The 27479-nt window shown below is 38.7% G+C and overlaps 1 protein-coding gene across 5 annotated transcripts in view; it reads left to right on the top strand.

The window, feature by feature from the left end:
- Positions 1-383: 383 nt before the first annotated feature.
- Positions 384-27479, top strand: part of LOC133979120 (dmX-like protein 1) — a 58990-nt gene continuing 31894 nt past the window's right edge. For 2 of the 5 annotated variants that reach the window (XM_062417565.1, XM_062417563.1), the window contains exons 1-23: positions 384-757; positions 3442-3683; positions 6248-6373; positions 11670-11747; positions 12253-12331; positions 12527-12671; positions 13056-13122; positions 13481-13665; positions 15014-15218; positions 18082-18262; positions 18810-18986; positions 19176-19417; positions 20360-21077; positions 21502-21623; positions 22232-22321; positions 22734-22833; positions 22948-23067; positions 23429-23647; positions 23830-25103; positions 25368-25626; positions 26303-26436; positions 26800-26986; positions 27129-27239. In XM_062417565.1, the coding sequence (XP_062273549.1) occupies positions 3597-3683; positions 6248-6373; positions 11670-11747; positions 12253-12331; positions 12527-12671; positions 13056-13122; positions 13481-13665; positions 15014-15218; positions 18082-18262; positions 18810-18986; positions 19176-19417; positions 20360-21077; positions 21502-21623; positions 22232-22321; positions 22734-22833; positions 22948-23067; positions 23429-23647; positions 23830-25103; positions 25368-25626; positions 26303-26436; positions 26800-26986; positions 27129-27239 (4906 nt within the window). In that variant the 5' untranslated portion in view covers positions 384-757; positions 3442-3596. Of the gene's footprint in view, positions 758-3441; positions 3684-6247; positions 6374-11669; positions 11748-12252; positions 12332-12526; positions 12672-13055; positions 13123-13480; positions 13666-15013; positions 15219-18081; positions 18263-18809; positions 18987-19175; positions 19418-20359; positions 21078-21501; positions 21624-22231; positions 22322-22733; positions 22837-22947; positions 23068-23428; positions 23648-23829; positions 25104-25367; positions 25627-26302; positions 26437-26799; positions 26987-27128; positions 27240-27479 lie in introns of all 5 variants that reach the window. The other 3 variants (XM_062417564.1, XM_062417561.1, XM_062417562.1) reach the window with 2 other exon arrangements.

Below are 27479 nucleotides of genomic sequence, written 5' to 3'. Positions count from 1 at the left end.
TTTAAAAGCAAAATTAAGAGATGTTTCTACACAAGTTTATGAGAAAAATTATATTTATCTGTATATTACCCTCAAAAACACAGTGTAGTCATGCTCTATTAGAAATCTATTATATTTAGTTGATGACGTTTTGTAGACATTTTGGGGATACGTGTAGGCTAAAGTAGACTATAGGCTAATTTACTTTATTAAAACATTCATTTGAACAAGGAAGGCCCAACATAATGTAAACAGCAATTTATAACATTTAAGTAATATCACCAAAATTAATTCGTAACCTCGTTATATGAAAACATCTGCCAGGTGACGTCCTGTCAACATCTGGTCTGCCGGTGTGCTCTCACAGCGCAACTACAAGGACCATGATGCATTGCAGCGAAACAGTCATTATCATGACACATCTTCAACATTAGGAAAAGCTTCGTCTTATGAAGCGTTTTATTTGCTAACCTTGGGGAGAGGTTGGCTCCTTCTTATGGTTAGTATTTGAGATTTAAATGTATTATAGTCTTGGCAAACAGGTTGTCGGGCACTAAATGTGTGCGGTAGCTGCTCTACAGCTAGCTTTGTAGCTCAAGAGCTCGCCAAAAGAGAGCTTCACAAGCTAGTGCGCTGCTAACGCTAGCTTAACTGAGGAGACCAAGTCCCCTAACATTTAATGTTACTTGGAGAGCTACATTTCTCAAAGACAGCAACTGAAAGAGGGGCTAGCCATTGACGTTATATCAACAGGCCGTAGCAAAAGTAGCAGCACAAGGTGAGTCGCTAATTACTTGATGTAGCACTTGTGTTAGGGTGTTTATTTTTTTAAATCCAAAGGTGGCTAGCTAAACTTGACAGCTAAGTTACCGTCATGATTCAAGGACTCGAAAACAGGTAATTTAGATAATGTGTGTGAAGTGTCTGCTAAAACATAACTGGGCAGCTCGACTAATGGTGTGTTTCATCTGAGCTGGTAGCACAACGTTGGTCAGATGTGTTGTCATTAGCGATGTTTTAATGCGCTGGCGTGTAAAATGTTATCACGTGAGTTGCCACAGCACAGGACACATAACTCATTTTCTCCACTTATAAAATAGCCTAACGTCACTGCTGCACTCTGTCTTCATGATGTAGGCCAAACTTTGACATTCAAGGCTTTCCACTTATTGAAGAGATGTCATTTTGTGATGTAACATCATCTGAACAGCAAGTTATGCATTTATCAGTAAAGCTTTTAGACGTGCAATACGAGCTCATTTGTTCAGTACTTGTTAATTTCTCTCATTGTGTTTGGAGTAAAGTAAAGTGGACAAAAGACAGATAGACAAGAAGAAGTGGATTAACTGGTCTTGCGGTGCTATAGTAAGGTATGAGCCTGTACTAAGGTGACCCACTTGGCTCACTGACACCTGCTTTGCACCCTTTTTAATTGGGGCCTTTTTTATACATATTCGGCCTGCTGTTGCAAGCATGCTGACATTGTACTTTCAGGGGCATTTCTTAAAAACACAGTGATAGTTGCATCAGACAGTTTTTCTAGCCTGTCTATGTATATTGTATTTGTCCACATTAAATAAACCATAATAAATAAATAAAAAAGAGAGTCATAGACTTTCTGTTATGAGGTGTTATCTAATAACGCTCCAATCACCTCAAGTAGTTAATCCTTATTCAGTGCCTCTGTAGAAGTTTATATTCAATTAGATATGCATCATATATATGAAATCTATCAGACTCCATGTAAACACTCTTAATGACTTAACTTTTAATCTCTATTGCTGCTACGGTCATACTGTTGCCTTTTTGAATTCTCAACTACATTGTTTCTGTCATACTTGGAGAATTATTTTCCCATTTCCACCTGGGCGGTGTACAGAAGCTAATCTCACCACTCCAAATATTTTTTACACAAACAACGGATGTGACACTGGATTTACACAGCTTCACGTTGTCTGTCTGTCACTGTTTATTTACTGCAGGTAAATAGACCTTTTTACCCACACTGGCGGCAATTACGTTTCTTTGCATGCTCAGTAGTTTGTCCATAATCAAGCCGACTGCATTTCTGGTGCTGTGAACGATCACTTGATGACAACCTCTAAAAGGGGCTGATATAAAAGAGGAGATAGGTCACTTGGATTAAATGAGCTCTCACATCAAAATGACAGATAGGTTTAATGCTTATTTGTAGTGGTTCCTCTCAGGATAGTACCAATATGTTGTTTCTCAGGGTCCCATCGTGAGACTGGTTTCATTACATTTTGGACTGGTGCAGCAAAGGTTATAAAAACTATTGATTTGTACAGTACGGTGAATTAGTAATAATTAATCTAATTGTTGTCAATATCTGGAAGTAGGGATGCAACGATTATAGATATTGATGGTACAATTAATACCCTGAGGGAGAATCTCAGTTTCACAATTATTGTGCATTAATTTATTTCACAGTACTATGGATGGATAAAATCACATGAGCATGCTTTGTTTTGAAGAGGGAGCTCAAGGCACTGACTTCACCAACATTTCTGCAACAGTGGGCTGAACTACAGCAGTCCCAGAGGCAGTCTGAGGCTAAAAGTGAACAAGAACAGTTAAAAAAATGAATAAGCCAAGATGAACTTTGATTGGACATTGCAGTTATGACTTAAGTTTTTTTTAATGTCTTAAATATTGTATTTTAAGTGTTTTATCATTTTATCATTATCTTTTTTTTAAATTCATTTTTAATAATATTTTGTTAATAAATGTTCTAATTTGACATGTGACCTAAGAATGTCCTATTATTGTTTTGGTTTTGGGTTTGTTTGTTTGTTTTTTGCTTTGTTAGTAAAAATGAAAGAAATAAATCAAGAACATCCCATAAGCAGGTGTTATTCACTAAATAGATCCCATGTTATAATGATGGTTAGTTAGGTTGGGCTTTTTGCACCTGACATATTTACTTAGACCGTACCTAACGTTTACTCAGCACGGATGGAAGGAAGCAACAGGATGTAAATGATTGCACAGTAACCCTTGAGGGAGTTACATGCTGCTTTTCTCGCTTTGTTGCCATCAGTTTACTTTGCCCCGAAAGCCCAACACTTAACTCACTGCTACTTTATTGGTTTTAATTGACAGCATGTTTAACTTTGTGTACCCTAACTTTGTGTATCCTAATATTTTGACCATGTACGCACTATGCAGGTTTGTAAACTGTCCAGTTTTGTTTAACTTTCCTCACAGTATAACTGATGTTCATAGAAAAATAATGTACCATAATGACCCTTTTTTGAGAGTGAGCAGTGTAGCCTTCATGATTACAAAACTGTGAAGTTTTGCAGCACTGTTAATAATGAAATGGGTTAATCGCTAAATCCCTGTTTGGAGGTAAATATTATAGTCTGGGCTTGACGGTTACTGAACCAAAACAGTCTTACATCTTTCTGATTTATCTGTCCCTTCTTCTCTCCCTCACAGCTTGTCTGTAGAGACACTGACGTAAAACTACAGGCTACAGATGAAGATGAGCACATACTTCACATGGTTTCCCATGAGTTTCACCTGGAGTTGGAGGGTGTTGTGAGAACGGAGGAGGAAGGGAGGATCACACACCAGGACTATAAACAAGAGTCATGAATCTCCATCAGGTCCTCACTGGGGCTGTCAACCCTGGGGACAATTGTTTCTCTGTAGGGAGCGTCAACAACGTGCCATTCACGGTAAGATATTTCAAGCTCTGGAAACATTTCCATGCCAGCCATTCAGGAGCTCCAGTTCTGAGGCTTTTGCCAAACTGATCTGACACTAAGGAGAACATATTTTTGTAATTGAGTTGTTTTTTAAATGTAAATGTGGTTGATAGAGTAGAGGTACAGTATGGACCATGACCACAGAAACTTTTCCCAGGTACTAAGAACCTTTTGAGTAACTCAGTTTGTCTACCTGCATTTCCACCAGATGGACCAGTGTCTAAATGAAGTTAAGGGAAATTGCTTTATCCCCCAAAAAGTACCTGCTTGGCCGGGTAGTATTTTCCAAAAGTACAGGAGCTGTGTTGTTGGGGTTTGCAGGGATGATTATCGCTGACTGGTCAAACACACCAGTGCAGCAGCTTCAACTTGTGTACTGCTTCATTCATAAAACATGAAGTACTCATATTGATTAAGGACCAGTGTAGGACAAGGGGAGGACATTTCTTTTTTTTTGTTGTTGTTATTGTTAAAAGTGAAGTTAGGCTTTGTTGTCGGCTTTTGCCACAGGCTTTATAAAAGACGAGAGAAGAAGAAAGAGAAAACTGAGAGTACCAGCAAGCCAGAGAGAAAAATGGGAGGTGGTGAACGAGCGAGGAGGGAGCAGTGGTACAGAGAAGCCCGAGAATGAAACAAATAAAATGTTTTTTTCTGTTAGTTTCATGGTGGTTACGTTCTAAAGCACAAATATATAACCGTCAAGTACTCAACAGATGTTATACTGTGGAGACAAAGTATTATCTTCCACTCCGTCTTTTATCCATTCATTCATTTATTCCAACTCAAAAGGGAGTTTTTTCTTGCCATTGTCACTGAGTGCTTGCTCATGTGGGAATGTTGGGTCTCTTTAAAATTAAAACCTGAAGAGTACGGTTTAGAACCTGCTCTATGTGTAAAGTGCCTTGAGATAACTTTGTTGTGAATAGGCGCTATACAAATAAAGATTGATTGATTGATTGATTGATTGATTGATTTGATTGATTGATCATGCAGCAGTAAATACAAAAAACAGGGCAAATCTGTGAAGTTGATGTGTTAATACTGCATCTCAAATGCCTCCGTAATTTCAAAATTCCTCATACTGTAGGTCTAATTTGCATGATCTACCTGGTTCCTCAGATGTGGTGGAAACACAGACAGCACTGCACTACAGGGACTATAAAGTTCCAAGTTCAGTTCCTGTTATCAGTTCTTCTGGGTCCAAACTACCTGGAAATATAGCTTAACTAAAGTTTGGAGTTTTGGTCATCAGTGTTTGAGGGAGCAAATTTGAGATTACAGAGAAGCAACAAAAGCTCTGTAAATGATACTTTGTGACACTTAATCCAAAATACTTTACAGAGGGGCAGGTAACATTCCAATCCCGTCATAAACTATGTTATTCTGGTTACACTCCAAGGTGGAGAGTTTATGACATTGTATTAGGACAGGAGTATATAGGACAGTATATTTTTACATACTGTAATAGTTGTACAGTAGTACACAATTTTAAGTGTTAGGTATATCTCACAAAGTAACCGGGGCATAAGGCAAAGGTGTCAGCTTTTCTGCTAAAACTAAAAAAAAACTTGTTTTCATGTATACTCTTGTTTAAATGCCAAACCACACTGAAAATGGTATGGTTGAGGAGCACCCACTTTCATCAGGTATGGTATGCTGTGTAGCGCTGGATGCAGCTGCATAACAAATATTTGATATGATTTTCTGTGATATCATTCAACTGTTTTTTGCTGAATAGAACAGTACCTCTACCTGCTAGGTCAATATACCCTCAGTATATGATGGTTTGGATTCAATATTGTATGATATACAATATGAATGTGAAGTATTGAAACATTTTGTGGCAATATTTTTGATGTCTATTAGTTCTTGGTATAACTTACAGAGTGGAGACTACACAAGTAAAAATGTTTACACCCATGACATAAAGGAAGAGGAACTATTGACTAAAATGTTTTCAGAATAACAATGATATCATGGGTTAGCCCCATCCAATAACCACATTTATGAATGCTACTTTAAAATTACTTTAGAAGGTAGTCTGTGTTATTGTGCTATTGTGCTGTGTAGTTTAGATAATGTTTAATAGTGTAAAAAAACACTTTCCTATACCACAGGAAGTCTTTGTTTAGGTTTAAGACTGCACTGCACTTCTGAGATACCCAGGCAGCACCTCTGGCTGCCTTTTCACTCTGCTCCATGAAATACTTCCCCCATGCTATTCAGAGAGTGGATCAATAGGAGAACTATTTATGTCCCCTGTCCTCTTGTTGAAGGAGGCACAGTCACAGTGAATCACAGCTCACGTGAAGATCCCCTTCTGAGAGCCGCAGAAATAGAGCAAAGAATTTCTAATCTTATCTGCTTGTACTCCAGAGCTGTCATATGGTGGCATGCGTCATATTGTGACACTGACTCCAGGACAAGTGCAGTTAAAGTGACCCTTGATGCAATTCTCTCTGGATTGATCTGAGTGTCATCTCCATCTCTCTCTCTTTTCTTCTCTTCTCACTGCTCTCCTTCTCTGTTTATAGGCCTATGCGTCTGGTTGTGATGTGGTGATTCTGGGCAGTGACTTTGAGCGACTGCAGATCATCCCAGGGGCCAAACATGGCAATATCCAGGTCGGCTGTGTCGACTGCTCACTGCAGGGAGGACAGGTAAGAATAATAGAGTTGTGCTCTGTCATGTTGGACACTTGGTCTGATGTGTACTTAGGAATTAACCTAAATTCAAATACCATTTTCTTCATTTCTGCTGCGTATTCCCTAAAAAACATCAGAAACCCCCCAATCCAGTGACACTCAAGTCATTGGGCAAGTCACCATATCTGCATAACCATACAGTAGCTCTCTCTTATCTCGGCACTAACCCTCATCTTTGTAAAAACATCTATACCAATGTATTACAGTACAGGGTTTTTTCATTGATCCAGTTAAATAGTACAGATTTTCTTGCCAAAAAAAGAAGTTTGTTGAACAACTTCCATCAAAGCAAGCTCATGGATCTTTCATTAGGTGTCCCCTTTTAAATTGAAGACTGTATGGGTCAATTGCAGAATAAGGATTTGCTGCAGAAATAGTTTCTTCTCTGTGTTATTAACAATGCAAAATGTGTGCAATACAACTACAATGCAACATGTTCATACTTTACTCTCAATGCTATCCCCTTATGGAGTGGTCAGACTTCAAACATTTACAAAAAGTTGTTTAATGTTGAAAAATAAAACAGAGAAATAGTTACCTAATTTGCTTCATGGCCAAAATTTAAAAAGGAAAAATAGAGGGCACTAAAAATGTGCACAGCAGCATGATTCACGTGATTTTCTTTAGTTTTACGTTGCCATATTTTAATGATTACACAACATTGGTTGGTGGAATTTGTTTTTTATAAAATACTTGGTAGGTAACTGAGCAATATTGCACATAACTATTAATTTTACCCACATTTTGCTGAAAAGTCCACAACATTTGTGTTGTGAGTCGTGCTTTTTAGACTTAACTGTAGCTGTTTTGCAGAAGGCACATTAGTGGGATGCTATGTCGTCTTCCCATTAAGTGTTGGCAGCTTATGTTTTCAGGAAAGACATTTGTTTGCAACAAACATCAAAGGCTGTTTTAATGAACTTCAGCTTCCTGTCATGAACTCCCAAATGAGGGGAAAATCATCTAATAAAGCAAGCACTGATAGAGCAGGCACATTCACTTATGTCTTTTCACTGATAATCTTTCTCCCCAAAATGATTTTAAGTATCGGCACTAACAAAAGATCTTGTGTGATGTGTTTGTAATTTGCAACTGGGAAAGATTTGTGAAAGTGAATAGTTACTGCATGCAGTCTTCGTAGTGTTTCTTATTGTTTTTCTGGTCCGTTTGTAGCACGGAGACAAAGAAAATATTGCTTGTGTGTGTTTTCTGCTTGTTAAAAAAATCCAGTTATTTTGATTCTAAATGTGTAAATTGATCAGGTCTTCACTGGTTTGTGAAGGAAGGTGGTGTCGGGGTTAGTCCCAGTTGCAGAAATTATTTTGGAGCAAGAGTGAAGAATTGTATAGTGTATTTTGATTCACTACTGGTTTTATTTTTTGCTGAATTTACTGATTTGTATAAATGATTTAAACTGTCCAAAATTTAAGCAGGTACAGAAAATTTGATTTGAAAACTGTTTGACCCTCTTCGTTCTAACCCAGATTGCTTTAGATTGATGTTTCTTCCAGCGTTTTGGACCTCTACCCCATTTGAATACTGCTGTGCAATTTAACATCTAAAGCTGCCAAAGAAAGAAGACTTAAATATCTGCATTGGGTGTGTTGAATCCCTGTAGGGGTTGTTTATAAACTTCTGTGATATTCTATAAATACTATGAAAGAATCAAAATGCTCAGTCCATGGAGAAATGCACACAGCCTCTTTTCAGAAACTGCAACTTTAAGCGAGCTGTTTATAAGGTTGTGATGTCACAACTTTATGCTTAACATTTCCCACACCATATCCTTGGTTCTGAAAGAAACAAAATATGTTTATTTATTCATCCAATCCACTCATTTCATTTCAGCTCAGTGTGTGAGTCTGTACTGCGTTTTGCTGTCATTTATCTTCGTGCTACTTCCTCTCCTCTGCTTTTTGTTTCACTGGGGGCATCATCAGCAGTGGTAATTACAATACATTAGTGAGTTTTACCCAGAGCCCTGGATTTTCCTAGCTGCCGTAGGTTACAATCTGTTGCCTGTGGTTGACGTGAGTGTGCGTCATTTGGAAAACAGTCGGCTAAAAAGAAGAAGAAAGGGGAAGAAACAAAACTACCTGTTTCAGGTTGATCGAGACAGAAGGACTGTATTAATGACTTTACAGCTGTAATGAGGTGCTTTTTGACTATTAAAACATGCATTGTAAATAAACCACAAGGGGCTTAATATAACCTCTTTAGTTGCTGACATTAATAACTGTGTAAATGTCACTGTATGAATTGTGACCAAAGCAGAAGTGGTTCCCTGTGATGCTGTAGTTTGTTTATGGCTGTATTTATTAACACGTATGTGTTGACGGTGTGGTAGTCTACTGGTTAAGACGCATGCAACATAACCACAACGTCCACAGGTTAATTTGAGCAGTGGACGTCTTTTTGCATGTCACTCCTCATCTCTCTCTTCTCTTTGTTTCCTGTAAACTTTTTCCATTGTCACCATAATGTATGCACAAAATGCATTCACACACACACATATATATATATAAATCCCAAATATTAGCCTAGCAGCATTCTTACATACTTTTTATGTTTTCTGGCCCACTCTACATTACTGCTACAATCACAGTATTTCAAATTTCAATTAGTTACAGAGTAACAGTGCTACACTGACATATATAGGGAGAACACCAGCTTTGCTACGTCTTCATAAATTTTACATTTTAATTGATGAATTTATTAAAGACAGAAGTTATCATTGCCAGGCTGTTACTATAATCTAGGTTTATTTTTTAATTGGGAATAGTGGTAGTCTTGTAAAAGCAGAAGACAAGCCTGATCTAATTCAAATTTTTAAAAAGTGCTTACCCAGTCTTTTACCACTCCCCTCATGTGATGTTTAATCCAATTCATTTGGGCCAGAACTAACCTCACATGCCTCCAGCATGGTCCAGCGTCTGTTTTTTCGCATGCTCAGTTTGTATGCTTGGCAGGTCCACTTCACTGCTCTGCTCCACATTGTGATATTTGCAGTCCTATTAGTTTACACACAGTTTTGAGCACAACCCCACTGCGCTCATATTATAAGTGTTTCAAGACATCCAACAGATGTTGTAAGCATTAATGATCTAGTGCTATGAAACACGTTTTTCCAGTCTCATTATATAACACATTGTTATAATAATAATTGTTGAAAATATTGTTATAAATACAATAATGTTACGTTCCCACCAAACACGATGAACACGAATTACTCATGCGACGAACGAGAATCCATTGCGCTACTCGCTCGAGTTTGGACGCGAGACCATTGTGTGACCATAATGTAAATTCGCCTTATAGCGTCACTCACACGAGTAGCGAGCCCGCCCATTTTCACTAGATAACAACAATATTGCTTCTTCTCTCATCAAACATGGCTGAGATCACTTCCTCTTTTCTCTCACATATTTGTCCCTGGGGCTCTTCCATTTCCTGTGACACACATCAACTGACAAAAACACACATAAATTAACTGTTGAATCTAGTAAACCAGTAACTTTATGCCGGGAAAACCAGCTATTTTTATTTTTTTATTTATTTATTTTTTCAAAACTTTATAAGGGAAAGTCAGCTATGCTAACTGTGGCTATACGTCAGTGACGTCGGGAGAATCTCAACGCTGACAGGCGTCATGCGAATTCGCCGGAAAAGTTAAACATTTGCAACTCGCACGTTGACGGGATGGACGCGAATTTCGCGGGCATACGCATCCATCACGAGGGGTGTATCACGTCGCCCGGCGCAAATTCACGTCTTTGCATTGACTTTATATGTAATCTCGGCGTGCGATTGGGCGAAATCGCGTTTGGTAGGAATGCACCTTAATGTGTACCAGCCTCTGCACTGCTTTTTAATTTATTGTGTATCATCAATTTTGACTCAGCAGTAACTTTGCATTGCTTAATAACATTTAGAGAGATGCATTAATAGCACACAAAGAAATATTGTACTTTGCAAATATGGTTAATTCTGAAGTTTAATACCAAGTCCACTTTTATTATTATATAGTTTGAACTCTGTGATGGATTACATAAATATTTTTAACGTCTATGCTGGGCTGGGATCAGGTCATATAAATCTTTAGTTTTCAAAACAATTGCATGCAGAGAGACAGTGAGCAACCTCTGCAACAAAGCAGTGACATGAAATGAACTTCTAGAAATGGCTTATTGGATTATGTTATCAAGCTGAAAGTCTTCTAGGTTAAGTTATATAATTTTCCTGAAGGTTAAAGATGTTGACCGAAGTATTTTTTCAGCATGATATGATCTCAAAATGTCATTTGGGGTTTTATTAACAATACATATATAGAGGAATCATAATGACCATGATCATAACAACATAAAAATAAAAGTTAGCTATTTACTTCATCCTGATTAGGTGTATAATTACTTAATTACATTACTTTTTGTACTGGACCTACAGTTTGTTCTTTTACTATATAAAACATGTTACATTTTGTGCTGCATTGTTTTATGATTAAATGTCAAACTACATTGCTTTTACTGTAACTATAACGCTCTATAAAACAAATATATATTTCCCGATGGACACACAAGCCCTTGGCCGTCTAGAAGGATATTGTGTCATTGTGCATGTGACGGCCTGTATGTGTGCGTCTGTGTCCATTTATACATGTACACGTGTATATGTGTGTGACTCACTTCATGCTGTTCATTCTCTGACAGTCGACATTATTTTACCCATCAGAGACACAGCTTGTATTATTTAAGCCCCGACCTTATTAAGCTTGTTATTTGTGTTCACTGCCATAGAAATTTTTCCCATTCACTCTGTTTAACATTGTGACTGCGGCTCCCATGGAAAGCATTTGAGCTTGTAGACTTGAAAAATGCAGAAATGGGTGTGCATACAGTAGACAAGGCAATGTTGACTCAACAATGGGTTGTTATAGGCTCATGGTATTTTTGGATTGTTATCCAGGGACTTCTCTTATTAGCTGTTGACACATATCATAGTTATATATACATATAGTAAGCTATAGGTTGTTTTTGTTAGCTTCCAATGGCTGTATAAGACATCTTAAAATAAGGATGCACACTTATTATTTACTGCCTAAATGTTGTATAATGTTGGATCTTTTCAGCAAGAAATGTGTGTTAAAATAGTATTTAGCTCTTGAAAACATGTTTCCAGTGATACCTTCTCATTCTGTATTCGAACAAAATGTCTTACAATCTGAGGTTTTGTCTTTTCTTTCTCCTGCTGACAGATTGCAGCTTCCTATGGAAGCACTGTGTGTGTTTTTGAGCCAGTTCAGCACCCAGATCAAAAGGACACATCTTTGACTGTGAGTAACCTGAATTATCTTTCAGTCACACTGTGGTCATGCCTGCGTTCAAATCATCGTGAAAAACGAGACCTTTCTTTTTCAGGCTAAGGTCTCTTGATATCTGAAATAAAGCAGAATATTGTTGCTTTGAACTCGACAGAATAAAGGACTGCATTGAAAGTGACCAGGGAAGAATATTTGTAATACACACATTTACTGTTTATTCATGTACTGTGGTCAAGTCAGAAGTCTAAGGTTTGCTCTTTCAGTGTTGAACAACCATGTTTTATTAGAGAAGTCAAAAGAATAGTCTTAAGGAACAGAAAGATTTTACTCATCTTCAACACAACCCAGTACCTCTTTCATTGCAGAAGTTCCTTGGTATTACGGCTGTTGTCCATGTGGCCTGATCACATGTGGCTCACATGAAAGCAGCTTAACTGTTGGTTCTTGTTATGCATTTGTTTCCTGTTGATATCTTTATTGCCTTTGTTTTTTAAATTGCTGTGTTCTTTGTGCGCAGAAGTTGAATTACCAATGGCAGAAGACTGGCCAGTTTGTTTTGCAGTCTATGGTACGGAACCTGGCCTGGCACCCCACAGGTACTTCTGTATACAACATACAAAAACAAGAAATCAACTATTATGTTTATTTCCCCAAAATATTAACAATAAATTACTTTTTTTAAAGAGTTTGGTTGCCACTATTACTACTAGTTACAGTAGAAAATCTTTTGTTTGATACAAGATGTGTGGTATCTCTCCTGAAAGACTGAATGTATTTTTTTGTATATCCAGGCAGCACTCTCTTAACAGGCTCTAGTAGCCTGAAGTTGTGGTCTAATGTTGATGGAGTGAAGGATGAAGCTGAAGAAGAAGGAAAGCAAGCAGAAATGACCACAAGAGACTTCCAGTCTTCATGGAGTTGCATCTGGCAGAGCAAGTAAGAACTCTGAAGTATAAAATATGCACATGGTACTGGCTCCTCTTTGATTTTGAAGATGGTGATTGACTTGTTTTATGTTTTTGTCTGGAAATTTAAACAGCAATTATGTATTTGCTCAAAGTGGATGAAAACAAAAAAAGTAGCATCATGTCATTGACCAATATACAAGAGTATTTTCAATGATGTTGACAATCCTGTAGTAAAACCAGTGTTCATTTTTGATACGTACATCTTACGGTTTTACATTTTTTGTTTTAATTTTATTTTCAGTTTTTAAATATGTCTTAAGGAGTTGATGTTATTTACTCTCTCTTTTGTTTATTAAATATTATTGAGCTTTGAAAATACTGAAACTTTTTGTGTATGTCTGTCTGTCTGTAGGACGGCCTCTCCAGTCAGTTTGATGAAGTTCTCTCCTGATGGGGAATTTTTTGCTACTGCTGGACAGGTAGGTTGTCTTACAGTTCCTACGTTTGTGGACATGTTGATGCATTTTTTGATTTTTTTTTACTGATTTCTGACATTTTGTAGAGAAATTGATTCATTGAGAAACTACTTAACGATTTAATCGATATTTAAAAATAAGAAAAGTCTGCACCTTTAGTACAACATACTATAATGAAATCTGATTTGTCCAAAATATCTGCATTATCCATTCATGTTGACAAGGACAAATTCTGTAAACTCTGTTGTAACTGAGCTGTTGTTTCCGCATGCATTACAGCTCAAAGGCTTTAACCTGGGTGAACACACTTTACTGCTCGTCATCAATTATATATGTATCCCTGTTTGTCTCTCCTCTTCAGGATGACTGCCTAGTAAAGGTTTGGTACAGCACCAGTAAGTGGAAGTGTGGTGTTTCCAGACTTTATACACCTCCAGAATGCAATATCAGTGTCCAGGGAGAGCTGGCCTTTTCCTTTGTCTACCTGGCCCATCCCCGCTCTGTTACTGGCTTTTCTTGGAGGAAGACCAGCAAGTACATGCCACGGTACGGACACTGTCAAGGCTATGACAAGAGCAGTTTAAGTTATAAAGCACTGGTTATGTTCTAGGATTTAGACCACAGCCTCAGGAAGGTTTGCACAGTAGTGGCTAAAACAATAATCAGTATCCTGTTTTTTCAAGGCCTGTTTTGCTGGTTAGACATGACCTGCCTAACCCTGTTAAAACGCACACACCAAAAAAGCAGCAACAAGGGCAAAAGAGCTTGTGAGGGATAAGCACTTGTAGCATTTTAAGTAACACTCACGGCTTGCAGCTCTTTCTCTCAAACAAACAAAACTACAAACAGTCATGTGTGCTGTTATTATTCATGTATAAATGAAAGAAAAATACATTTGTCTCCAAACTTATTTGGTCTGATGCTTACAGCTGAAATAAATACACTACTATTTGAAAATAGGTTTTTAAGATGGACTTACTGACAGGACACTAATCCTTGGTAAGCCTGACGCTAACAACATATTAATGCAACAAAAAAAAACAAAAAATCAAAGCTAGCAAAGTTAGTGTTAGACTATTTAAAATAAAACAATTACTAGATGTGTACACAAAACGGTCTTAATGAACCCATAATAACTTGTAAGCTGTCACAAGAGCATTACCAATCAAACAACGTGAATAGACAGCCTTGAATTATGACATGACAAACTTAACTATAGTATGTGCTGTGACCTAAGCTACAAGCAGGATAGCTCTGGCCTTTGGGAAGGGATAAGATTTTTTTTGATCCCACTGACTATAAATCACAATATGATTGGTTAATTCACCTGTCATTTTCTAAACAAACATGCACAGCTATGATGGCTATGGCCTTCTGTCCCAGTTATGAAGGAACCAAACCAAAGAGTGAGCCAGCTAACCTTTTTTCTGCCTAGAGACAACAACAAAAACAATCAGATTGGATAACTACTTGCATGGTTTAAGGACAGTTACCCTTTCATTTCTGAAGCAAAATTGATAAAGAATGAGGCTAAAATTGGAATTAGAAGTGAATAATTATAAATGAAATATAACATTTAAGATGCTGAGATGTTTGGCTTTCTCAAGAGGGCTTAAGTGGTCCCATCTGCTGTAATCATGGCCTACATTAAAAACGAGATTAGATTTTTATTATTACCAGTGTCAGTACTTTACTTGTAAACTTTCACTTTCTGACCTTTCATTCAACTTATCTCTCCACTGGTGTTTCTTCTTTGATGTGCTGTTGAATAGTACAATCAATGGTAAATGATTAATACAATTACTGACAGGTGCAGCACTGCACAGTGGACTTTATCTTTAACCCTTTGTCCATAACCCCCCCCCTTTCCATTTTTCTTCATCTCTCCTGACAGAGGTTCAGTGTGTAATGTTTTGCTCACCTGCTGTAAGGACAGCGTGTGTCGCCTCTGGGCAGAGACTCTGTTGCCAGGTGACAGCCTCCTGTCTGGTCACCATAACAACCACACTGGTGGCCAACACAGCGAAACACTGAGATGTGCTGGCCCCTCTAGGAAAAACAACTGCAATGGGAAGACTCAAGGGAGAACAACACAAGAAGTGAGCAAATCTAATGTGGTGCTTGCTATAAGTAAATGTATCTAACTAACTATAATGTGTAGCTATATTTACTATAGAAGAACAATGAGAATATAAATCATGTCATAAAATTAAACTTAAAAAATACAAACTATAGGAACTGTAAGTATATTAGTATCACTTCATAGATATACAAACCTACATGGTTTGGTAGGTGTGCAAATGTCAAGCTTTCATTCCTGACAATTTGATGACCTCTACAATCATCAGAAAATTTAAATGTTGGCAAACCTCAAAGAAGCGCCTGCTTGGGCCAGCGCAACTTCTTTGTGTCAGAATCAAGAGCATTATTTGTATAGCTGTGTCACAGTGAGAATATCCTCGAATTTTGGTTACAGAATGCAAAAAGTATGTTTTATAAAATACGTTTTTTTTAAGGGAAATGATAAACACAAATGCTGTGATATCTTCTTTGTCCAGTTAGGCCCTGAAGTAGAAGCCAGGCATTTTCACCGTTGCTAGTGTAGCACATGAGGGCACTGCAGAGATAAGGAAACAAGAGCAAACTGGGAGACGGAGAATGTAGATAGAAAAAAACAGGCTTAGTGGAGTTAAAAGGGAAAATTAATTGGCTATCAGACAAGAAGATGGCTTTTGAAGCTTTGTAGAGCTTAAGCATCAGTGAGGAATACTGGTCTCCTTTCTGCCTCCTTCCTGTAATCTGTGCTGCACCACAAAAATTGTAACTTTGACTTTTAATGGCTGTTTTTCAATTTCATTGTGCTGCTGCTGCTGACTCACACATGTAATGGTTGTGTCTTCTGCTATGTGACCTAGGTAGTTGCTGACAGCCTAGCTACAATAGGCGTGAAACATAATACAGGCATCCATTTTAATATGGACATTCAAATGGTTATGAATCTTACTGGGACTTACAGAGCTCAGGTTAGCACATTAGGTTATGCAAATTCCTCTACTGTGCCTTAAGGAAAGGCTGTAAGAGTACGTAGATGTGTGGAATGTTTCATTAAAAATCAGACTGTGCCGAATGATCAAGGCAATCTGAGTCTTAGGTAGGTTTGCTGTAGTAGTCGGTATTACAGGTGTTATAATGTTTTCGCACATCAGTGCCCACATTCATCAAATAAAAGAAACTCATTTGTAAAATGAATGTCATCAATACTTAGTCAGATGACGGATTTTACAAATATGAATCGAAAGTCTGTGCTTGGTGATTGTTTGTAGCAGCAGCAGAGTTGCAGCACTGAGTATGAGTGAGACGTTTGTCCTCCCCTCTGCTCGCTGCTGTAAACACACATAGCTGTTAGCGAGAAGCTGGTCTCAATGGTTGTTGTCGGCAGGTTGTTGTTTAACGCGGTGGTCGTCCTCTGGTTTGTTCCTGTCTGTGTACACTACAGAACGGCTGTAAACGCTCTACAGTTATTGAGTATCATCAACAAATATCTCATATTGTAAAATATCCAGTGTAACCGGTAACACCAGTGTTGTCATTAGGTTATTAATCAGTGGGAAAATGTTTTCTCTGTCAAATCCCCAGTCTGATGTAACTTCCCTTCTCCTATAACTGGATGGATGGACAATATGTAGAGCTATATTTTAAACTCAATTTTGGCATAATCAATCAATCAATCATTCAGACTTTATATGTATAGCACCTTTCATACAAATACAATATTACACAAAGTGCTTTACACAATAAAAACCAAACCTCACCACCACGAGTCAGCCCCCACCTCCATCTACGCCTGATGCCTCAGGGTTGGATGAACAGTGCAACATATCTTGCTAAATCAATGAAATTAATCAAGCCTTAAGTTGCTTGATAAGAGTGCAATGTGAGAATTTGAAGGGGGCAGCAATATGGAATTTTCCACCACAATCTCATGTTTCTATTTAGATGTACAACCAATAAGAAATGTGTTTCTGCCATCTGCTATATCTGATGGTACATGCATATTCAAATTGTGAGTTTACACACATTTCTTGTTAATGTTTGATATATTACTTCTTTACAGATGACATTAACTTGACACATATCTCAATAATACTTGAAACACTGCAGTTATACAGCTCTTTTTATTTTACCCATTCCACACAAGAGTAATCTGTAATTCAAGCACATTATTATGTTAATTGATCACCACAATGCTGAAGAATTTCTGTCTTCTGGACAGCTATTCAAGAGACTACTGTTAAAGGTAAATCTCTTCTTGTGACTGTTCACAGAGACTAAAATTTAGACCTACAGTTCCTCAAACATTACGTTGAAACAACAGAATTACCCAGAATAACATTAACCACATAACAAAAATAGTTTAGTTTTAGTTTCAGTTCTCTACACATGTCTCTTGCTCTCTTTTACTTTCTTTTTTTTTTTTTAGACAAATTGGGCAGTTAATTATAATGAATAGTAAATAACTTTAATTCCTATTCCTAAGAGAAACACCTGTTCAACAAAGCCAAGGAGAGTCGTGAAGCTTGGTTTATTTACCTAGGTTGATTCATTCCCCAAAGCGGGTTTAACCTGTGTTACTGTGTCAGTCTGAAAGGGCTGATGGGGAGCTGTAGCTACACCTCCCTGCTCCACCCTACAAACATTTTTAAAGTTATTTAAGAAGATTTTAATCTCTGTGGAAATTCATACAGTTACTTATTCTCTATGGAATTTCTTTATATGTTTTTTAATATATAAGAAAAAAACACTTTGATAAAAATCTATGCAGTCTACATTCATAAAATAAATATTTCTAACCACAGAAGTAATCTTTTTTGTTTGGTGTTATGGCTTTGCAACATGTAAGAATAACATATTCAAATTGTTTATTAATTAGCTAACTTGTTTAATATTTTTTTTCTCCCACAGTTGAATTTTCAGGAATTATGGCACTCCCCCTTTTATCGGGATTTGCCACAGCCCTCTTTGACTGGCTGCCTGCCCCACCATCAGAGCCGACACTACAACCACAAGAAGATCAGCAGCCACATGCCCCATGCCAACGCTCTCTGCCACTTCCACATTGCTGCCAGCATCAACCCTGCCACAGGTTAGACTGAACCACATTTGTTTCTGGAGCAAGCTGATAATCCTGCAGATCGTTTTACCAACATCTTGTGGAATACTAAACAGATTGTCCAAATTTAGTTGTAGTAGTAAAAAGTACTTCTTAAAGAGAGAGAAAGAATGCAGTACACCCACAGAATGGCAATAGTTTCCCTAAACCATTGAGACTGCATAGTTTCTTAGCTTTGCCTGGATAAAATCAGCTGGAGGTCAGAGGGCTACACCTCTGTATTTCTTATGATAAAATATGCTGTACATTTTGTGACTTGCCTGGGGTTGTTTATTTAACATCCCAGTGAGCATTTGTACTTAATGAGAGCTGCTAAGAGTAAGTTGTGTTTTTGTGGGACAGCTTAATTTGATCTGAATCAGGGCATAATCCTGTAGATTTGTTTAGCCTTCAGGCAGAAAAGTGCTGTAGGATTGTATTTGTATGTTTGAAGTATGCTTTAGCATTCCCCATTTCTGTTATTTTTTGCTGCCTTTTTCTAATAGTTTTAATATATTGTTCACTAACTTCTGTGTCACAGACATTCCTCTGCTTCCCTCCATCTCCTCTCTGAGTGCTGTGGATGATGAGGAACCTGGAGGCCCCTTTACTGTCCACTGGCTCAACAACAAAGAGCTTCAGTTCACTTTAGCTATGGAAGTCTTCCTGCAGCAGCTCCGAGGCAGCCTGGAGCAACAGAGTGAATGCTCTCATGAAGGTACAGTACAGAAAAAGATTTGACTCAAGCACGAAAACGATGGGAAGGCGTCTGCATATGAAGCTGACATAAAACTGTCAAAATATTCGTGTCCAAATAACTTTCCAAACATCACACTTTTACATTTGCATTTTGCATATTCATTTTCAGAATTTACATTTAAGTACTTTGGCTTGTATTCTCCTCCAGAGCCTGAAAATGAGGATAACTTTGATGAAGACAATCATAGTAGCAGGCCAAGTGACCCCCAAGGACCTGAGGCTGCAGAGCTTCCTTTGGCAGCAGTGGAGCACCAGGTGGATGTGTTGTTAGAAGAGTGGAATAAAGGGGCAGACATGTTATTCAGCATCCATCCCATGGACGGCTCCCTGTTAGTCTGGCATGTGGACTGGTTGGATGAATACCAGCCAGGCATGTTCAGACAAGCTCAGGTAAATTCACTGTTGATATTATCTTATTATTAACTTAATCAACAAATTGAATCCCTCATCTTCTACATTCATCTTAAGACTGATAAAGACATACAAAAGCATACCAGTGGTAGGATTGAAAACAGCAGAAAGAAAATAATAATATTTTTTTGTGTATAACTGAATGCAAATATTGTAAACTAATCAACTAACATCTCTTTTCATTTGGTCACTCTTTCAAGTGACTTGTTTGCATTCACTTTTTCGAGAAGTGCTTCTCCGGGAAATAGAAAAGGATTAATTCATCATCTCTTCATCATCTCATGAGATTTTTAATCATGTTGACATCTGTGATGGTCTACTTCCTTTTTAATGGCTTCTCATACAGCCATTCAGACAGTTATATTGTAATTATGTGTTGCTTCGCAGTGGTAAAATAATGAGAACTTTGTGACATGGTTGTCAGTCAGTCAGGCAAGACAGCTTAAAGACTCACCAGTTTCATTAACATTCCGGTTGATTAGACCTGGCTGCTTTTATTAGCAAACAGAAACCTGAATGTGTGCATGAGAACTGATGAATATTCTTCTTCTTTACATATATTAAGAGTCAAGTGAAGAAGCTTGTGTCCCTCGAGTGTCAATAACGGTCTTAGTCACTCCATTAGTTTTAAGAAGTTAGTTGTTATTCAGTTCCTGAACGGAGAATAGAAGAGTTGTGGCCCTTTGTCATTAGTTAATTCGTTTGGAAAATTAGTTTGTCATCTACTTCAATAGCCTTTACACATGTGTAGGAAATTTGGTCAGCTTTGACAAATAGGCTTTCATTTCTGTGAAGAACTTTATCTATTTCATTATGTATTCTTATTTTCAGACGAAGCAGGATGACTTGATTGATTGAGCCCCTTTCATCACTAACAGGAAGTTGTTATTTTTTACTATTCTCTCTCTCTTTGTCTCACAGGTGTCGTTTGTGTCCCGTATCCCTGTAGCATTTCCTACAGGTGATGCTATCTCCTTGAGCCACAGTGTGGTTATGTATGCCTGCAACAAGAATGTGGATCTGGCTATCCAACATGGCAGACAGCGACCACCTGGGAGCACGTTGCCTCAAACCAAATCTGCTCTTATTAGCTACGGAGGTCAAGGGAAAGCTGCACCCAGCAGTAGTCTTCGACTAAGTATTTTTACCCCCAATGTGCTTATGATCTCTAAACATGCCGATGGCTCTCTGAACCAGTGGGCAGTCAGCTTTGCAGAGGACTCTGCTTTCTCCACAGTGCTCAGCGTTTCACACAAGTCTCGCTACTGCGGTCACCGCTTCCACCTCAATGACCTAGCCTGTCATTCCTTACTCCCTCTCCTCCTCACCACCTCACACCACAACGCCTTGAGGTCGCCGGAGGCAGACAGTATCCTGGCTCCTCCAGAGGCCTGCTCCACTGGTTTCTTTCATTCAACTTCTCTGCCTGGTGGATCACGGCGCAGCCGAGTGTCCCTGGGTATGATTTCCCAGGATCCCAATGCTATCTACAGTGAGCTGATTTTATGGCGAGTGGACCCTGTGGGGCCGCTGTCTCTGTCAGGTGGAGTGTCTGAGTTAGCTCGCATCAATTCTCTTCATGCATCAGCATTTGCTAATGTAGCCTGGCTGCCAACGCTCATCCCCAGCAGCTGTTTAGGTAAGGACATATTTTCATAGTTTAGTAATTTTTGAGAACTACGTTCTCTGTTGCTTTTACGAATTACTGTTCAAGTGAGCACAGCTTCAATTCATTACTGTTATTGTGATTCAGCAATATGAACTAAAAGTTGTTGTTTCTTGATTAACTAACTATGGCCAAATGAGACAAGCTTGAAAAACATGAAAATGGGACATGAAAATCCACATAAATGCAAATTTTAGAAGTTTTTTTCCCTCTGTCCTATTTGTAGATAAACAAACAACTCACCTGAAAACACCTTTATTTAAGCTCCATAAAATCAATAAAGACTTAACATTTTCGAACAATTAGATAAGGATTTGCTTGTTTAATGTATGGTTCCTTACTATATAGAATGTGCCTTTGTCTGTTTTTTATCTTTTCTCTTTCTTTTTCTTATTAGGTGTGTACTGTAACTCTCCCAGCGCCTGCTTTGTGGCAAGTGACGGCTACTCCCTTAGACTATATCAGGCTGTTATTGAAGCCAAGAAACTCCTAAGTGAGGTCTCCAATCCTGAGATATCTGTAAGTTGACTACCAGCATTATCAAACTATGAGAAATTCTGCAGGGTGTAGTTAGTATTGCTTTGGTTTTGTTTGAAGCACACCAATAAAAAACACACCTGTGTTTCCCTTGGACCTTTACAGATGCAGTTAAGTAATAAGGTGTTAATGTGCAGTCTTTGTTCACTTTGTTAGTGTCAGCCTTGGAAGACAAATTACATAGGAGAACAGTTAGATAACGTGAGCAATATGACAATGTCACTGATTCTTCTAACTTAATAATACATAATAATAATAATAATAATAATGATAATAATAGTACAGCTGAGTATCTCAAGAGGTAATGATTATTTTATATTTAATAATATATATTTAATTTTCATGATCTATTCATTTTGTTATTCTTCCATGTGAAGTATCTTTTTCATTGCATATGATAGCTAATTATTTTCTTTAATCAATTGTCATGTCAGTGCCAATGTGTCATCATCATAAATCTTGTGACAACTCATGTTTTTTTCTTTTGTTTTAATTTTGAAAGTGTATTGGTATAGCAACTGTATGTTTGCTGCAATACTATGGTGTAAATATGATCAGATAATGTGAAATTGTTGTTTGTTTCTCTTTAGAAATATGTTGGAGAGGTGTTCAACATCATCAGTCAGCAATCCACAGCAAAACCAGGGTGTATTATAGAGCTGGATGCCATTACTGACTTTGTAAGTATACATATAGATGAAATGTACAGTGTTTCAGTGAACAAATATCTTTGTTCCTGCTGAGTTTGCATATCTAATAATACAGAGACACTGTAAAGTCTTGAATGAAAAATATAGTAACAACGTTCTTTTGAAATGAAACATATATAAACTGCAATATGTTTAAAAGTCATAGATGAATTCTAGTCCGTTTGTCGCATAAAACATTCTGCAGCAGACTTCTGCATTGATGCGAAAGGTCAACCATGAAAAAATAAAAACGGGTGGAGAGAAAAATCTTCTCTCATCCCCTCAGGCAGTTGTGTGTGTTTGGCGTGTGCATGTTTGTGTATGTAAAACTAACACAGTGGATGATGCCTGTTGTTCAGTGTCTGTATCTGATGTAGTCTGATAATGCTGTTGTGTTCTACAGCAGGGGAAGGAGACCCAGCTCCTGCATGTTTTTGAGGAGGATCTCATCCTTGGCAATGAGAGAACAGAGAGCACACAGGAAATTCCTGATTCTTCTCATGGTGGTATAAATTAAATTGACTTTTTCTTAGTCTTTATCAAACATTTGCACCTCCTTCAAAAACACAGATTTTCGCAGGAGGTATTAATATTCCCTGCATGTTGTTTCCTTGCAGCCTCTAGTGAGCCAACCTTCTCGGCACGTTTTTTTCTCGTGGTGGTCGAATTAACTCCGACTGGGCGCTCGCTCCTCCACATGTGGCATCTCCATCTTGCTGCTAGACCCGTCACAATGGGTGGGTATTTTTACCAAATTTCACCACTACAAGGAATTGCTTCAGGGTTAGAACACACTAGATGAGCACTTTTATCTATCGTCGTGTTCAATCCCCAGTCAAATAACTTTATGTCAGATATGTCAAAGGACTCTTTCTAGTTTTATCCCTGAGAAAGTCTGCATGCATCACAAGTACTAAGCAAGCTTCCTGATGAAGCTGTAATGTCCAATAATGAGCAATAAATCTGCTCTCATGTTCATAAATTTGTGTTATTTTATCCTGTCCAATGATTTTGGCAGGGTCTTGCACATAAATTGTATATGACCGTAACCTCTTGTCCCATAATCTTCATAATCCCTTCCTCTGTCTGTACCAACAGAGGACACTACATCAGAGAAGGATACCAGCACAGGTTCTTCGATGAACAGCTCTCAGTTTAATTTTGAGACGTTCAGTTCCCCAGTCACTCAGAAGAGTAAACCCTGCACTTCCAACCTGCAGAGCGCCTGTCGTCTCAGCCTCACAACACACAGGCTGTACAGCCAAGAGATTGCTCTGCCAGCAGGAGTGGAGGCCATCAGTGTTACACCCTCAGCAGGTGAGGAACAACTTTTTAAAAGTTCTAATAAAATGAATAACAATTTCCAGCTCTGTTTAAGGTGTCTGGAACAAAAAGAGTAATGTTGTAGATGTGCAAATGTTTTTAGTATAGTCACAATTAAGCAATGCAACCAATGTCATTTGCCTTCTGTAAAAGTTAATTGTTAACACTCTTTGTAGGTCATCTCAGCGCATCGTGTTCTCTGCCAACTGGCCGTGTGCCTTACCTCCTTGCTACTTCCTGCTCTGATGGAAAGGTGCGCTTCTGGAGGTGCAATGTCATGGAGACAGAGCACTCCGGTTTGGACAAGTTGATGTATCAATGGGAAGAGTGGCCTCTTCTGGTGGAGGAGGGCATTCCCAATTGCAGTGCAGTAAACGTGCAAGGTCGCCCGATAGAGGTCAGCTGCTGTCACACTGGACGGATTGCAGTTGCCTACAGGCAGACACCAAACACATCTCCCAACTTGACGCCCCCTCTGAACTCTCACGGTCTGACTTCTCCACCTACCCTGGCTTCCTCCCCTTATGTGCAGCACAACAACAACACTACCAACACCCACCTGACCCCAACCCTTACTATACAGCTTAGCTCAAATCTCTCTCCAAGACCTCTCCCAGCAAATACTAGAGAACCACTGGTCCACATTGGTATCTTCCAGTGTGAGTCCACTGGCGGTTCGCAGTGGATTCTAGAGCAGACCATAGTCCTGGACAACACAGATCCCACAGCTAGCTATAGCATTAGCAATAGCACAACTGGAAATACCAATATTCCAGGCAGTAACATGGACTTCTCTATACCTAACGAGCACTGTCTTGGTTCTACTAGTAAGAGCCTGGTTCACTTGGACTGGGTCTCCCAAGAGGATGGATCACATGTTCTTACTGTTGGTATTGGGACAAAGATTTATATGTACGGCCGCCTATCTGGAAAACCTCCAGAACTTGGCCTGTCATGTGATGCTAGTAGGGACCAACGCTTATCGCGTCTGGTTCTGCTTCGATCAGTTGATCTGGTCTCCTCTGTTGAAGGTTCATTACCCATCCCAGTCTCCCTGTCCTGGGTACGAGATGGCATCTTAGTAGTAGGCATGGACTGTGAGATGCATGTCTACTCCCAGTGGCAGCCTCCAGCACCACCCAAACCCAATGTTGCCATTGTCCAAGATACAGACATCAGCAGCAGTGTCTCCTCCATTATATCCGCTGTCAGACAGAGCCAGGAGGAGGGGCCTAGTCTTGGGGCTCCCATGTCTTTACTGGCACCTCCCAAAAAGGCCCTGACAAGATCAATGATGAGCTTGGCTCAGAAACTCAGTGGGAAGAGAACAGCATATGACCTGCCGGTAGAGATGGAGGATTCTGGACTCTTTGAAGCAGCTCACCAACTCTTTCCCACCCTGCCCCAGTACCACCCAGTACAGTTACTGGAGCTCATGGATCTGGGGAAGGTGAGTTAACGAAATTACTGAATATGTGTACTGTTTACATATACTTTACTTCTTTTTGTTATTTCTTCTTCTTCAGTAAACAGGACAGGCTGTTCAGTTTAGTCCGTTAACATAATTTTGTTTCTTAGGTTTGAACTTTGTAGAAGCTGTAGTAAGACAGAAGCATTAATTTAATAAAAATAGATTTAAGAGTAGGTTGACACTTGTTATGGGTGCTTTACAAAACTTTGATATGTGTGTATAACACAATTAATCTCTCTTGAGGTTCACCGTGCCAAAGCCATCCTCTCCCACTTGGTGAAATGCATTGCTGGAGAAATTGTGGCTCTTAAAGACACCTCCACCAACTCAGAGAAACGTGTACGTTCTCGAACCATCAGCGCCGGAGGAAGCACAGCCAGGGACCGGAAGATGTTCAGCAAAGCAGAGAACTCCACCCCAGACTACACAGAGATCAGCTCCATCCCTCCTCTGCCTCTCTACGCCCTTCTGGCAGCTGATGAGGACACATCACCAAAGCCTGGTGCGTATTTAAATATCACTTGACATAAGCCAGGTAAAGCCTGGAAAATGACAAAAAAAAGGAAAAAAAAATGTTTACTGATAATAACTTGAACTTAAAATGAAATGAATTTACTTTAGACACAGGGCTAGAAGAATTTATGGCACCCAGAAAAAATATATTACACAAAGCAGGTGAACAGCTCTGAACTTAAAGCTGGAACACTTATTACTTTAAAAAGCACTTAATACAATTTTAAAACCAAATTTAAAAAAGACTCAGATGGTAGCAATTCCTCAGATATTTGACTGTAATAACATACCTTAACAAGACTAAACTAGAGCAACTTACTAAATGTGGTAGATACTGTAGAGCCATTTGAATTGATTGCTGTAATTATGTCAGAGAATATTAAGTTAGACAAACATCACAGATCTCCTCTAGTTCTCTTTAGTCAGCACAAAGAGAAGAATTAACAGTATAAAAGAAAGAACCATTTTTATCCACCACACATTTTTGTTCTAGTTTTTTTTTCTCATTGTGTCTCTGAGGATACAAAGTGATAAGTATGAAAGCAGAAACAATTTCCTGCTCTTTGGTATTTTAATTTAATCTGCTGTTTGCCCAGCAGGAGGGGATGCCTCTTATGAAATGCTTGCCTTGTTCAATATTGGTTCTGTCCTGTTTTTTGCTATAGAAAAAGTGGGCAGTGTGAGCGGTGATAGTGGGCATGGTTCCAGTCACACAGATGCTTATGATGAGCTATTTCATACACCCAGCATTGCGGACTTGGACCCCATGGACAAAGATCAAGAGGAAACTGGGAACAAGGTCAGTTTCTGTTGGCTTGTGCTTAGTTGAAAGAGAATGTATAAAAATGAGAGTTGACAGCAACATTTTAAGCTGTTTGTAGTTTGGTGTGTAGTTCAGACACGCATAATTATGCATGTCAAAATTCATTTTATATATAAAGTTGCCTCAACAAATAGACATTCACAGCCTGTGACAATGCTTATACCTAATGCATTGAAAATCGTGCCTCTTGTTGGCAGATTGTCAGGATTCTGTCAAAAGATTAAAGTATTTGGAAAAATGTGTCTACGTGTGCATGTTATCGGTGTAGTGAGTAGTTAATATTCACGTGCAGAATCATGTATTGCATATTTCCTGCCTCAATCTGCTTTCTATCTGTAGGTAATAGACCTGTCCCAGTACAGTCCTACATACTTTGGTCCAGAACATGCCCAAGTCCTGTCCAGCCAACTTCTTCACTCAAGTTTGCCTGGTTTAACTCGTATGGAGCAAATGTCTCTCATGGCTCTGGCTGACACCATTGCTACCACCAGCACAGACCTCAAGGACAGCCAGGGCAAGAGCAAAGGTACTGAAGGGGAAGAGAAATATAAAAAACATGTTTTCCAAATAGATAGAAATGCAGTAAAAAGTGCGCCATGCCACAAAATCCTGTAATATTATGTACAATCATTATCAGTAAGTGTTATCTATGTCATTCATGAAACCAGGTGGAGAGACACTGGATGAATGTGGTCTGAAGTTCTTGCTGGCTGTGAGACTACATACCTTCCTCTCTACGTCCCTCCCCCCGGCACACCGAGCACAACTGCTACGGCAAGGTAAAGTGGACGAGTGGTTTCCACAGCTGAAGGAGGAGAAGCGTACACAGACTCGCTCATTTCATCAACTTCTTCTTTATTCAAACAGCATTGTGCTGAATCAAAGCCCAACATTTCAGCTTACGCCCTCACTGGGGGGCCAAACAGAAATATTGGGTTGAAAACCACTTTTTATACATTTTCAAACATCACACAAGACATCTTATAGGATAACTACATTCAGTAATCAAACCGTCATCT

This window comes from Scomber scombrus, chromosome 4 (assembly GCF_963691925.1).
Source record: "Scomber scombrus chromosome 4, fScoSco1.1, whole genome shotgun sequence".
Classification (NCBI taxonomy): Eukaryota; Metazoa; Chordata; class Actinopteri; order Scombriformes; family Scombridae; genus Scomber; species Scomber scombrus.
The sequence above is the reverse complement of the archived record's forward strand: the minus strand, read 5'-3'. Positions and strand labels throughout refer to the sequence as shown.